This window comes from Wyeomyia smithii, chromosome 3, assembly GCF_029784165.1.
Source record: "Wyeomyia smithii strain HCP4-BCI-WySm-NY-G18 chromosome 3, ASM2978416v1, whole genome shotgun sequence".
Classification (NCBI taxonomy): Eukaryota; Metazoa; Arthropoda; class Insecta; order Diptera; family Culicidae; genus Wyeomyia; species Wyeomyia smithii.
In genome coordinates, this window is record NC_073696.1 from 132,746,513 (window position 1) to 132,759,987 (window position 13,475).

Here is a 13,475-nt window from a genome sequence, read left to right on the forward strand (position 1 = left end):
CGTCACTCATAATCGTCATCCTGTTCCTGCTCTGCTCATCCGGCTCCTCACCGTTCAATAAGGCCTGAAAATGCTCCTTCCACCTGGCTGCAACCGTCGGTTTATCAGTAAGCAGGTTGCCGTCGGGGAAATTGTATATAATGATTTTGTCCTTCCGTCAACAAAGTACACCATGGAAAAAGCGTATTTTGTTTTTCAGTAAAAAAAGTATCATAAAAAGCTCATTTTCCTAAACTTTTTTTAACAAAAACTAAAAAAAATAGGTCAACATTGGCGGTTGCCTCTTCATGGAGAAATAAAAAACAAAACAGTTCAAATTTTCAAAAACAAAAAGAAATAGATTTTGAAGCCAGAACGGTTGATTTTTGTAATAATGTGTTCAGCAAAGTTGTAGACAGTAGTTTCACCCTTCTAGAAAAAGTGTGCACCGAGAGGCAGGAAATTGTGTTTTTGGAACACAACACAGAAATATATTTAAAAATGGAATATCTAAAGCACAAAACTCAGTTTTAAGAATCTGATTTTTTCTCTACAAAAACTACGAACTGTTCCCTAACCAATTATAGATAATTGAACTAAAAGACATGAAAAATAAAAACAAAATATAATTTGTTAGAAAAAAAAACAATTTGAAGACACTATACCGATCAAACAATCCGTTAGGTGCTAGAAATATTGTTCATCATTATTAGACACATCTCCAGCTTATAAGAACATCTGTGCAAAGCTTCAATCAAACCGAAAGTGGCGCAAAAAGTGCAGTCAAAAACTCGCAAGTAAACCATCGAATCGAGGCTTCGAGTGCGCAAGTAAACAATCTCAGGCGTGATACTTTTCATATAGACTAATTGTTTCAATTAACATAAATTTTGTTAAACACATGAACTATGGTTTCAACGAAAACTGTGCTCAGAAACGGAAACACAACTCCAGATGTCATTTTCCAGTCCTAGATGGTAACTTCCAATTTCTGGAATACGGAGTAAATTCCTGGAATTGGATGATGCCCAGATGTCGGAAATGAACAAGTACCATCAAATATGTGCATTTTCGAAGCCGAGAATTTCTAGATGCCATTTTAAAATCCAAGATGTTGACTTCCGGTGTCAAGAAAATATTCAATCTAATATAGCTATTATCAGCTCATAAACCGGAAATCAACTCCACATTTGTTGAAAATATTCCGGTGTCTGTGAAACAGCCTTAAATGATCAACTGACATCAAATATGAATATTTTCAAAAACGGGATTATGTTGAAACGCAGAACAACGAGGGCAGATGCCATTTTGGGATCCAAGAAGCATGCTTGTCATTCTCCTCAGTATGTGGAAAGAGCGGAGAAAAAATTCATCGCGCACGTAGCAATGCTTTCACCACACTGCACAGTGGTTTAAAAGTCGATTTTGACGCGCTAAACTGATAACTCCACGTACGTTGGATATACAATTAGGACGTCTTCAGCAAAAATGGTGGGTAAAACCTCCTGCATCTTTTGGTGCTATGAGATTTGTGATTAATCTCCCCAAAAGTGAGATGAAAAATTTATTTTTTTGCTCCATCGAGATACAGAGTTGGTGTCTTCGGTAAAGTTATAGGTATAACCTATACGACCAACTTTGCCGAAGACAAAAAATTCGTATCTGCTACTCAAATTGACTTAGAGAGTTTTTATTGAAAATATACACATTTTTCAATGAAACATATTTATTTCTATTTTCTAGGCCTTAACTATGTTCTACAAAGTTGTTAGTAGCATCAATATACACAACTGTCTGGAATGTACTATATTCGTATTGTTTGAAATACTATGAGTTATGGGTTATTTTTTATTTTTTTCGCCATATTTCAAATCACTGTATCTTTCTTAGGGGCAGATAGATGCAGATTCGGTAGTAAGCATATGAAAGTATAACAATAGAACTTTCAAACGCTGGTGGTTCCGCTAGTCCACGACTTTCTGCTGATGAGTTGTGTTCATAACAAAAAACCTTGTTTTTACCCTCTTTAATGATTTAACCTGGTAAAATACTAATATTGTAAACCAAGTTACCACGTAATAAGTTCGTATCTATGGTGACCATTCTACCAAGAGTGGTTCAAGTATTTCCGAACAAGTAAATTGCATATGCTTGTTTTTGGTTCACCTCGAAGGTTCTTAATCAAAAACAATGAAAGTGCTATTATAACACTAAGTTGATAACTGTAGAACAAGCAAAGTTATCATAAACCTTTAACACAGTGGTTCCCAACCGGGGGTCCACGGCCGGCAAGGGAGCCGCGAGGCTCATCTCGGGGGGCTGCGAAATTGTTGGTAAATTTGATAGGCTATCAAAATTTCTTTCTAGGTGTCTTTGGGAAAGCGAATTTTCAATTATTCTGCCTATTAGGACTAAGACGTGAAAAAAATAAGACTTGCAGGACAATATGAGACTGAAAAACGCAACCTCGTATTGCAATCTTGTATCTGAAATTCTTTTTGGGGGCCGCAATGCTCTCTGTGCTTCGCAAAGGCGGCCGCGGAGCTTTTTGTGTTTAGTAAAAGGGGCCGCGGACCCAAAAAGATTGGGAACCACTTCTCTAACATATTCTGAGCCTCTTCGGAAACACTTACTTTTGTGCAACTGAGCATCTGCTGGTATGTTTGTACCCGCAGTATTATCTACCAACAAGCGTCCACAATGTATTAATGCATGGGTTGGCCGTAATCATCCATTGCAGTGTTTCACTCCGCCAGCTTATAGAAGAGGCTCAGGAAGTAACGAACAAGGATTAGGAAAGGTACATGAATTTACCTTACGAATGTGTCAAGTTATCTTCAAAACTTTGATTCAACAGATGTCGAGAATACAATACTCGTAAAGCTATTGGATGAACTGGCTGCTTGCTTCATCAGACCCCGTAGTAACGTCCATTCGCGGATGGCCAAAAATCACGAGAAACTATTACTTGATGATGTTATGATGCTGCTAGTTCGAATGTGTAGAAACCGACAACTGCATGGTGGTCGACAATAATAATTAATAGTTACTACTGAATGCAATAGTATTAAAAAAAATAAATAGATACCACCAAACAAAATTCAACAAGAGGCAACACTTAAATTGTAATTGATGATAGTGGTTTTATATTTGCTATTATCCTGCTTGCAATTTCCGTTCTTTGCTTGTTCTACAGATATCAACTTAGTATTATGTTCATTGTTTTTGATTTAGAACTTTCGAGGTGAACCAAAAACAAGCATATGCAATTTACTTGTTCTGAAATACTTGAACCACTCTTGGTAGGATGGTCACCATAGATACGAACTTACTACGTGGTATCTTGGTTTACAATATTAGTATTTTACCTGGTTAAATCAATAAAGAGGGTAAAAACAAGGTTTTTTGTTACGAACACAACTCATCAGCAGAAAGTCGTGGACTAGCGGAACCACCAGCGTTTGAAAGTTCTATTGTTATACTTTCATTTGCTTACTACCGAATCTGCATCTATCTGCCCCTAAGAAAGATACAGTGATTTGAAATATGGCGAAAAAAAATAAAAAATAGCCCATAACTCATAGTATTTCAAACAATACAAGTATAGTACATTCCAGACAGTTGTGTATATTGATGCTACTAACAACTTTGTAGAACATAGTTAATGCCTAGAAAATAGAAAAAAATATGTTTCATTGAAAAATGTGTTTTGACATGTCTATTTTCAATAAAAACTCTCTAAATCAATTTGAGTAGCAGATACGAATTTTTTGTCTTCGGCAAAGTTGGTCGTATAGGTTATACCTATAACTTTACCGAAGACACCAACTCTGTATCTCGATGGAGCAAAAAAATAAATTTTTCATCTCACTTTTGGGGAGATTAATCACAAATCTCATAGCACCAAAAGATGCAGGAGGTTTTACCCACCATTTTTGCTGAAGACGTCCTAATTGTATATCCAACGTACGTGGAGTTATCAATTTAGCGCGTCAAAATCGACTTTCAAACCACTGTGCACTGCTTCTTTCTCCACTTCAAATGTCTCAACCAACTTACAGAGGGACAAACACACTTCCAGCTCACCCCACATCTGATAGAAACAAGAGGGGTGAATCCAGGGCTATGCTATAATCGTCAAATCCGATATAAAAGTCGCGTTACCAAATTTTATTGCGGTACCACTGACGTTGAGGTACCACTGACATCGCAAGACACGGCAAAATTTGCCAGTAGTGACAATCATTATTGTGATAATTTTGGTAACACCATTTACACGGTAATATATCTTAATGTTAAAACTACACTGTGGTCGAGAAAAATCATGGTTTTCATGTTGTTTACTGAACAAATGCCGGCATATTGCATTAAGATTTTGGATTCAGGATACTCATTAAACGTCAGACCCCTGCACTATGGTCGGAATCGTGAAATTTCACGACAAAAATCTCTAAGTCGGAAACCATAGATGCTAGAGATTTCTTGTCTTCTAGAAAGTTACTCTACTAAGAGGAATCTATCTTTTGGTTTGACTGGTTACTAGGGTGGTCCTATTGTACTCAAAATAAAAATTGTAACTTTTTTATCTTATGACATAGAGCAATATTGTCTTCCACAAAATTGTAGCTAATTTAATTTCATGAAAATTTGTTAAAAAATTATTGCTTTATCTCGTTTTTTCACTGTTCTAGGGCAGTTTTTACAAATTCATTCGGGGTGGGTCTAAAAAACACTATTATTGCTCTATTTTTTCAGCTTTATTCGGATTTGAAAGCGGTGTTCAAGTGACTTTTAGGGCGTAAAAAACTGCATATTTTAACACTTATAGATAATTGCTAACTTTTCAGAGAAAAAAGTTACAGGTATTTTTTAGTTCTAAAATGACTTTCTGGAGGCACCCTACTCCCTTGTTTGCACATATATGCAACAACAACACGTTTAGAATGAAAGTACATAGTTTCACCTTCAAAATCCATTTTGCAGGATTAGTCAACTTTTGTTCCCTTTAGGGTTAAAATGCATTTAAAAACTTGGAGTTTTCACACAAAAATTTGCTAATCTACCATTCAAAACTATCTAGTCATTCCAATTCGATTTTCGTCTGGAAAATTGCTTCGGGTGACTTCTGGGGCATGAAAAAGCGTCTTGTAAAAGCAAAATAAATGCATAAAATATACTCATATATGGCGTTATTTTGTAAAAACGTGTCAAATTCATGTTTTTTCATGTTGATAGCATTGCATAGCACTCTTCAGCAGTGTTTTTAGTACTTGTTTACATACACGTTGGACGAAATCGTTGTCATAAGTAAAAACAGCCGAAGACAAATTGTCTATAAAAGAAAAAAAGAAAGAATTGCAAGGTATTTTATTGGAAACCACTGGGTCGATGTGCCATAAACTTCTATTGGAGCCAGAGAAGTTTGCATTGGCACTCGGTCTAAGCGAAAAATTGGTAAAAACCTAGCTGCTGTAATAGTAATAATAAACAGCCTAGATCAAGTGAGCAATTCCACAGAAAAATTTTCAGCTTTATTATTTTTTTTAATTATTATTTTTGAGACCTTGCACTGGTGTTCCTGTAAGTTAAAGATAACAATTTGTGCATTCGAGTGTCTATAAATGATCAAAAATGTTTCTAGCATTTAAACGGTTTGATTGATCGGTATAGTATCTCCAGCAAAGTTGTAGATAATAATTTTGTCCTTCAAAAAAAAAGTATTTTTTTTAGATATTCAATTTATAATTTTTTTGGATTTCTTTTTGATGACTCAAACAAAATCTTATAGCAAGAAATGGTTCTTTTAGTCTATAGGAAAACCCGTGCAAACTTTCAGCCAGTTAAAAAATAATCGATGGTTAATATAAATGGTCAATAAATGGTTGCCCATTTTTTGTGGAATTACACAAATAGATATAGCGGACTTCGATAAGCTTTTTGACGTGATATTCAATATGTATACGGGTATACGGGTGGTATCCCATGCCTGCGACACTTCATAAAATTTTAGCACATTCTACCAGGACAGGATCATGGCAAGTCTACCCCTTTCAACGGGATTTATGGGTAAATAAGGCTCTAAAGTTAGAAACAAATATTATCGGAACGATCGCCAATTTCACGCTCGCTAAAATTCTAGAGCTGCGAATTTTACGGATGTTTTTTATCGTACTATGGATTCTTCAGATCCCATTCTCGCAACTAGATTTGCCAGAAAAAGAGCAGATATTCAAAGGTCTACGATTGAGTGGAGAGAGTACTTGGATTAATATGCAAACAATTTAGGTTCATAAATATTTGAATATGTAGAGAACCCTATAAAAATGCTATTTTTCAATTTTAAAACAATGATAATTTATTTTCAACGATCATTGGAAACTATTTATTGACTTCCAAATAAGCGCTTTTTCATGCCCCAAAAGTCACTCGAACAAATTTTCCAAATAAAAATCGAGCTGTAATAACTAGATAGTTTTGAATGGTAGATTAGCAAATTTTTGTGTGAAAACTCCAAGTTTTTAAATGCATTTTAACCCTAACGGGAACAAAAGTTGACTAATCCTGCAAAATGGATTTTGGAGGTAAAACTATGTACTTTCATCCTAAACGTGTTGTTGTTGCATATATGTGCAAACAAGGGAGTAGGGTGCCTCCAAAAAGTGTCATTTTAGAACTACCTGTAACTTTTGTCTCTGAAAAGTTAGCAATTATCTATAAGTGTCAAAATATGCAGTTTTTCACGCCCTAAAAGTCACTCGAACACCGCCTTCAAATCCGAATAAAGCTGAAAAAACTAGAGCAATAATAGTGTTTTTTTAGACCCACCCCGAATGAATTTGTAAAAACTGCCCTAGAACAGTGAAAGAACGAGATAGAGCAATAATTTTTTTAACAAAGTTTCATGAAATTAAATTAGCTACAATTTTGTGGAAGACAATATTGCTCTATGTCATAAGATAAAAAAGTTACAATTTTTATTTTGAGTACAATAGGACCACCCTAGTAACCAGTCAAACCAAAAGATAGATTCCTCTTAGTAGAGTAACTTTCTAGGAGACAAGAAATCTCTAGCATCTATGGTTTCCGACTTAGAGATTTTTGTCGTGAAATTTCACGATTCCGACCATAGTGCCCTGGGTGAAATACTCTACAGAGAATACGCAGAAGTACATCACAGTGTCCACTGGCGAGTAGTGAAAAAAAAACCTAAATTAATCCACCTAGCGGTAAGACCCAGCCTTTCTCATTCGAATTTATTGTTTGTTAAAATATATTACACCAACACTTAAAAAATACACCTTGATAATTTCTGCTGGATTGGTTATTCATTCTGAACAACAAATTTTTGGTAACCAACAGCACAACTGTACCGAACATTTGAAATATAACAATCACACACATATGAATACATTATACATTATATATACATTAACACATATATATGCAAATAACATTAAATTCTTTCAAATATATGATGCGATTTTGTTTTTAAACGATTTGTACTCATATACTGCGTATAAATATTTAGATTGTTTATGTCAACTTTAGTCAGTAGATTTCAAATAATTTATAATTAAATGTTGCTTCTTATACATTAATTTCAATGATCTTATCAGTGAAAATGAAATTCTTTAATGCAGTTGATATTACTGATCGTTTCTGAGGGGCATCCAATGAACAGGCAAATACCATTCAATATGGGTTCTTGAATCCTGTTTTATAACCAGTGGCCAGAATCCGTCCTCAAACCCCATTTTTATTCCAGATGACCACTTCTGGTTGCCTGATAATCATAAAATCATAAAATCCATCATAAAATTTTGATTTTTTGTAAGTTTGAGGAACAACCTGTTCGTTTGACACCTGTTTTCTTCAAATAGGTCGTGTAATGTTTAACAGAATAGACTTTCAATATTTTCACAATTTAACACATAATGGTTAAAATAAAAGTCCGATTACACTGATCAACACAAGTGTGGCCCCGAAGGTCAAACTAAGAAAAAATGAAAAATTATAGCTCTTCCTGTGATTTTTTTTCTTTCTAGGGTAACTTTAGAGCAGCATTTTTTCGATTTTGTCAACCAGTGTTATAATCAAATGAAATGGGTACCAATAAAGCAACTAAACCTTCAATTCTAAACTAAGATTGTTGAAATCAGTCATGCCATCTTTGGTAAAACGAGTGAATTTAAAAAAGTTTTCTGAACACGTTTCTTTTCATACCCTTCGAACTACATGTTCAATCATCATAAAATCCGTTATTTAGGGGTTTTGAAGACCGTTCATTTGATACCTATTTTGTTCAAATCGGTTGTGTAGTTTCTGAGATTATAGAGTTTCCTAACTTTTACATTTTGATACATAACAGACAAAGTAACAGTCCGATTATAATAAAATTCAATAGGGTCTTATCAGGCAACTAGACCTTTCATTTGCAACTTATTTTGTGAAAATTGGTCCATCCATTTCTGAGAAAAGTGGGTGAGTTCAAGTAGTCTCAGAAACATGTTTCCTATTATAGCCTGATTTCCCATTATTATACATAATGGACGAAGTTAAAGTCCAATAACAATAAAATTCAATAGGGTCTTATGGGGCAACAAGACCTTCCATATGACACTAATTTTGTGAAAATCGGTCCAGCCATCTCTGAGAAAGTGAGTGAGTTTAAACAGTCTTTGAAACACGTTTCTTTGCATAACTTTTGAACTACATGTCCAATCATTATAAAATTATTTTACAAATGGTTCAAAAAACAAGCCCGTTCTTATGATATCAATTTTGTTCAATGCTGTTTTGTAGATTCTGAGATAATGAAGTTTTGTGATTTTCACATTTTTATACATAACCTCGAAACTAAAACACGATTACAATAAAATTCAATAGGGTCTTATGGGACAACTAGAGCTTTCATTTGCAATTAGTTTCATGGAAATCGGTCCTGCCATCTCTGTAACCCTTGGTTCCAAATCCAACGCTGCTCAGATATGCCTTTCACACCCTAGGTACGACTCTGCAAAAAAGCCCCCTAAGTAGGTGATATCACTCCAAGTCTGGCGCTCTGCGTCTTGGACGGAGGGGTCACTCAAGGAGGCAAGCTTTTCTTCACAACCACGACTACTCCACTCTGTATGGGTGATATCCCTCCAAGTCTGACGCTTTGCGTCTGGGACGGAGGGGTCGCTCATGCCGGTCTGCGAGAAGATGCACTTTGGCAGATTTTGCCACAAGGGTTTCGGGCCATCTTAAGTAACGACCAGGAAGTGTTGCCAAGAGAGATAAATACGTCAAACGGCTGTGGCGTGTTAGCTTTGCAAGTAGCATGGAGTTGTATAGAAAATTTGACTAAATTGGTTTATTTTTGTTCTATTTTAGTTTAATGTACAGATTTGTTTATTGCAGCGTAAAGGAATTCTATCTTGGGCTTCTTTTTCATCTAAACATTTAATAACATTTAAAGTGCCTGTATGAGCAGACTTAACCAAAGTGTCCCAGACACTGTCACTAATTCTGGTTAATTTTACTTGAGTCTCATGTACACTATTCATTTAAAGAATTCAATGAAGTTCAGTTTAATTAAGCAGTGCTGGGATATATGTATACATTAACCACACATACTTGATCTGCCCTATTTTCATGGACTTTCGCCCGTACACTTTTTTGAAAATTTAATTAGAGCGTAGATTCTGCTCTAGAAGCCTCTTCAACTTCCTATATGTTAACGTTTATGGAATCATTATCCCATAAATTTACCCTCTGGATAATAACAAAAATCTATGTCCCTTCTTTTTATCTGAAATGTTAGTGTTATACTTCAGCCTATGGATAGTCCGTCGCAGTCGCAGGATCAGTTCAGACACGCTGTTTGTTTCAGCTTTAAAGGTAGACTAGACGCAATATACTACGTTTTACTGCAGTACTATCGATGAAAAAGTAGTAAAGCGAGTAGTATTTGCAGCAAAAAAAATACTTTCGTTATGAAATGCTATATATTTGCCGTATTCCATTAAAGCTAACACGTCATATTTAAGAGTCTATGTGTGAATCGTGTATCGACACACTTCGAGTCTAGAATACCTTTCCATGATCGTCCGTCGTTCTCCTCTAGCATGAGCATTGATTTGCTCTTTAGTGTGACAGTGGCGTAGCGTGACCGGGTGACACCCGGGGCGGAAAAGTTTGGTGTCACCCTTTCTCCCTCTGGGTGTCACCCCCTCCAGATTGCAGTGAAATCATTTTGTTATCCAAAATTGTGTGAGTTAGCACGTTCGTTTTCAATTGTACTAAATCTGCCTATTTTTGAAAAAAATGTTGAGATTATACTATTAAAAGCAAATTTATATTATTTTCAAACGTTTCACTGCGACCTCCACCTAATTGATAGTTAATCTCACGAATATCACCATTTTGAAGGTGACACATATGAAAAATTTTCCTCATGGGTGTCACCCCCTAGAGGGTGACCCCCGGGGCGGACCGCCCCCGCCGCCCCCACCACGCTACGCCAGTGAGTGTGAGAGCAGTTGTTTCCCCAGTGCAAGTGAGTTCTCCTGCACTCTAGAGATTTGCTGAGGAGAAAAGACAAGCATGCCAAGAAGGTGACTTCTGGTTCCTTAATCAGCCAATATAGATAGAATCGGAAACTGGGATGAAGCTCAAAAGTCGCGTGTAGTAGTAGTTCGATAACACTTCTATCATTCAACGTTGGACGAAACGGAAGCGATCTCTGAAACTATTCTTAAATGTAAACACAGCACAGCACTAACTACAAGAAAAGAGTCTAGTTTTGATCTTTTGTGATATTGTCCCAACGTTTCTTGCCGTTTGCACTTTTTTGTCGTTTGTGCAGTGTCACTTATTGAGAAGTTACCTGCTACGCAGTGCCGCATTTCGGGTTGTGGGGGCCCGAGCGCCGTCAAAAAATCATAACACAGGGATGCCAGGTCATTATTAAAATATCTCCATACTCCATAAAAATGTCTCCACACTTAAGAAATTTGCAAACACGTTAAAAAAAAAATCGAAATTAGGACATGACTTTTCATTTGCATCCCTGTCATAACATGCGAACAAGGGTTATATTTCCACAGGCCAGCAGCATTAATAGACCATTTAACGAATTGACAGGTGTCACGGATCCTGCTGATATTAATGCTGCTTTTACGTGCGTTATGTCAGCGGTTCCGAGCTTTCTGTCAAAATTTCATTCATGAATTGAGTTCAGAAACGTCTCGTAAAATGGTCTATATCACTTTGTGCTCTGTCAGGGTTATATTTTCCAAAAGCCAGCAGCAGAAATGTCATTTTGTTCTCTACTAGGGTTAGATTTTCTAGCAGCAGAAGTGTAACTTTGTTCACTACTTGCCAGTTAGTGAAAATTTTAAGAAATCTAATTTTTCAATTTAAAAATCAAAGAAAAACGAAAGAAAAAATTCATAGTGCCTACTGAAAGTTCGGCCATCGATTAGTATAAGAAAAAGCAGGTATTTTTTTAAATTAAAACCCCCTGTTGTTAAGTTTATTTCATACATGCTTACTAGTGTTGCAATTTTCAGGTATCTTAGGTATATTGATACTAAAAAAAATAAAAATACCTTAGATCATATTTTCGCTGGAAAAAAATTGTCCTGATTTTTAACACTGATCAAGTGGTAACCCTATGTTTGGTACCCTTATTTGACGTTAAATTGGTTCCTTAGTTTCAATTTTGCGCGACTCTTATGTTATAAACATAGACTCTGCCAAATATTAGTATACAAAACAGACAAGACAATTATGGGGCTGTCATTCTATTGATCAATTCAGAGAAAAAAAATGTGGGCATGAATGTAATGCCATTATTTACCCAAATCTTTGTACCGCAAGGTTGTAATGGCTATGTGACTATACAGGTTAATGAGAATTTTCAACGTTCAGTGTTATGATACCTTCTATTTTATAACATTCGTATTATTTTTGTATCGTCCACAGACAGGAGAAATGGAAGTTAAAAATCCAATGTTCCTGGACGACTCAGCTCTGACAACTGGAAATGCGTCTCCCTCCGCAGCTGTACATATAAATACGCCCGTTGACAGTAATCAAGTGTTAAAAGAGAGAAGAGAAATGACTCTGCCGTAATGAATATATTTACAATATTTTAGTATCTAGATTAATAGTCAACATTAAAAGTCAGTATATCTTCTCAAAGGTAAATGTATGGTCAGATGTATTGGTTGTGGTTGAAAAGAAAGATATTGGAAGTTGTTCAGACATGTTTATATCTTTTTAATCAAAATTATCCAATGTCAATAATGATAAGATGTGGAACTATATAACAGTTGATGTCGAGAACTAACAAGTCATTGAAAGTAGATTCAAACTTCAACTGGGAGAGACTGTTAGAGTTAGTACGAACGTAGCGATGGTCACACATTTGTCCCGATATCTAGCAGCATCAGCGATCCAAAATGCGTACAATAACATTTGCGGCAGTTTTGGCATGAGCGTGGATATATGAAAAACAATATAATAGCTTTTGAACATTCTGGAAATCAGCTGGTTTGAAATCATTTAAATGGCAATTCAGACACATCATTTGAATTTTAGTATCTGACACTTTATAAGTTATTGCACATTCTAAAATAAATATTTATTCTCACTGTTATGATACATAAACGATTAAATGAATTAAAATTCACAGTATTTTATTATTGATAATGGATATTCAAGTTTCTCAATAACATATTCTACTGCATTGCACGACTCTTGCAATAGCTCTTCGAAGAGATCCACCCCAATCTAATTGTAGATGATTATTTGGTCTGTTTTTCGGCTTCCTAATGTGGGGTTGCATATATACAGATGAGATGGTCACATATAGATAGTACAATTATTTTTTGTTTTGTTTTTATTTTAAGATATTTTATTTAGTGTTTTGTTTTATTATATACAGGATACAAAATATTTCCTGAAACTGCATACAATTATTAACATTTACTTGAAAAAAAAAAATCAAATCACATGGCCATTCAAGTTATCTCATTGTAGCATTGCAAAACAAAAATTAAGCAACATTTAATGCAAAAGATAATGAATAAATTGAGTAAAACATGTCCTGTTGTTAAGTATTATTTATGATAACAATATTCAAAATTAGAGTAAAAAATTTATTCACAGCAGTAATCTTAGTACAGATGTATAAAAATATATCGCGATATCGGGATCCCTGACTATGTATGCTTGTTTAACTCTGTCAATCGACACTTGCACGGTTCTGTTATAGATTTCGATTGTGAATGTCTTACCGGTTCTTCATATGAAATATGAACAAATTCTTATGAACCAATAAATGGCAGTTGCAACCAGGGATGTCATGTAGTTTTCGACGAGTTTTCTACGTAGAATACCTCTGGTAGAATACCTAACCAAAAACAAGTATTCTACGAGTATTCTACGAAAACCTGCAAAGAGATTTTTGTGGTGAATTACATGAAGAATAAACGAAATTTAAGTTT

The 13,475-nt window shown here is 35.3% G+C and overlaps 1 protein-coding gene across 4 annotated transcripts in view; it reads left to right on the top strand.

The window, feature by feature from the left end:
• The window catches only part of LOC129727024 (uncharacterized), a 36,197-nt gene extending 23,124 nt beyond the window's left edge, over positions 1–13,073 (top strand). For all 4 annotated transcript variants that reach the window (XM_055684390.1, XM_055684392.1, XM_055684391.1 and 1 more), the window contains exon 6: positions 11,950–13,073. In XM_055684390.1, coding sequence (XP_055540365.1) covers positions 11,950–12,099 — 150 coding nt within the window. In that variant the 3' untranslated portion in view covers positions 12,100–13,073. The remainder of the gene's footprint in view (positions 1–11,949) is intronic.
• The last annotated feature ends 402 nt before the right edge of the window (positions 13,074–13,475 follow it).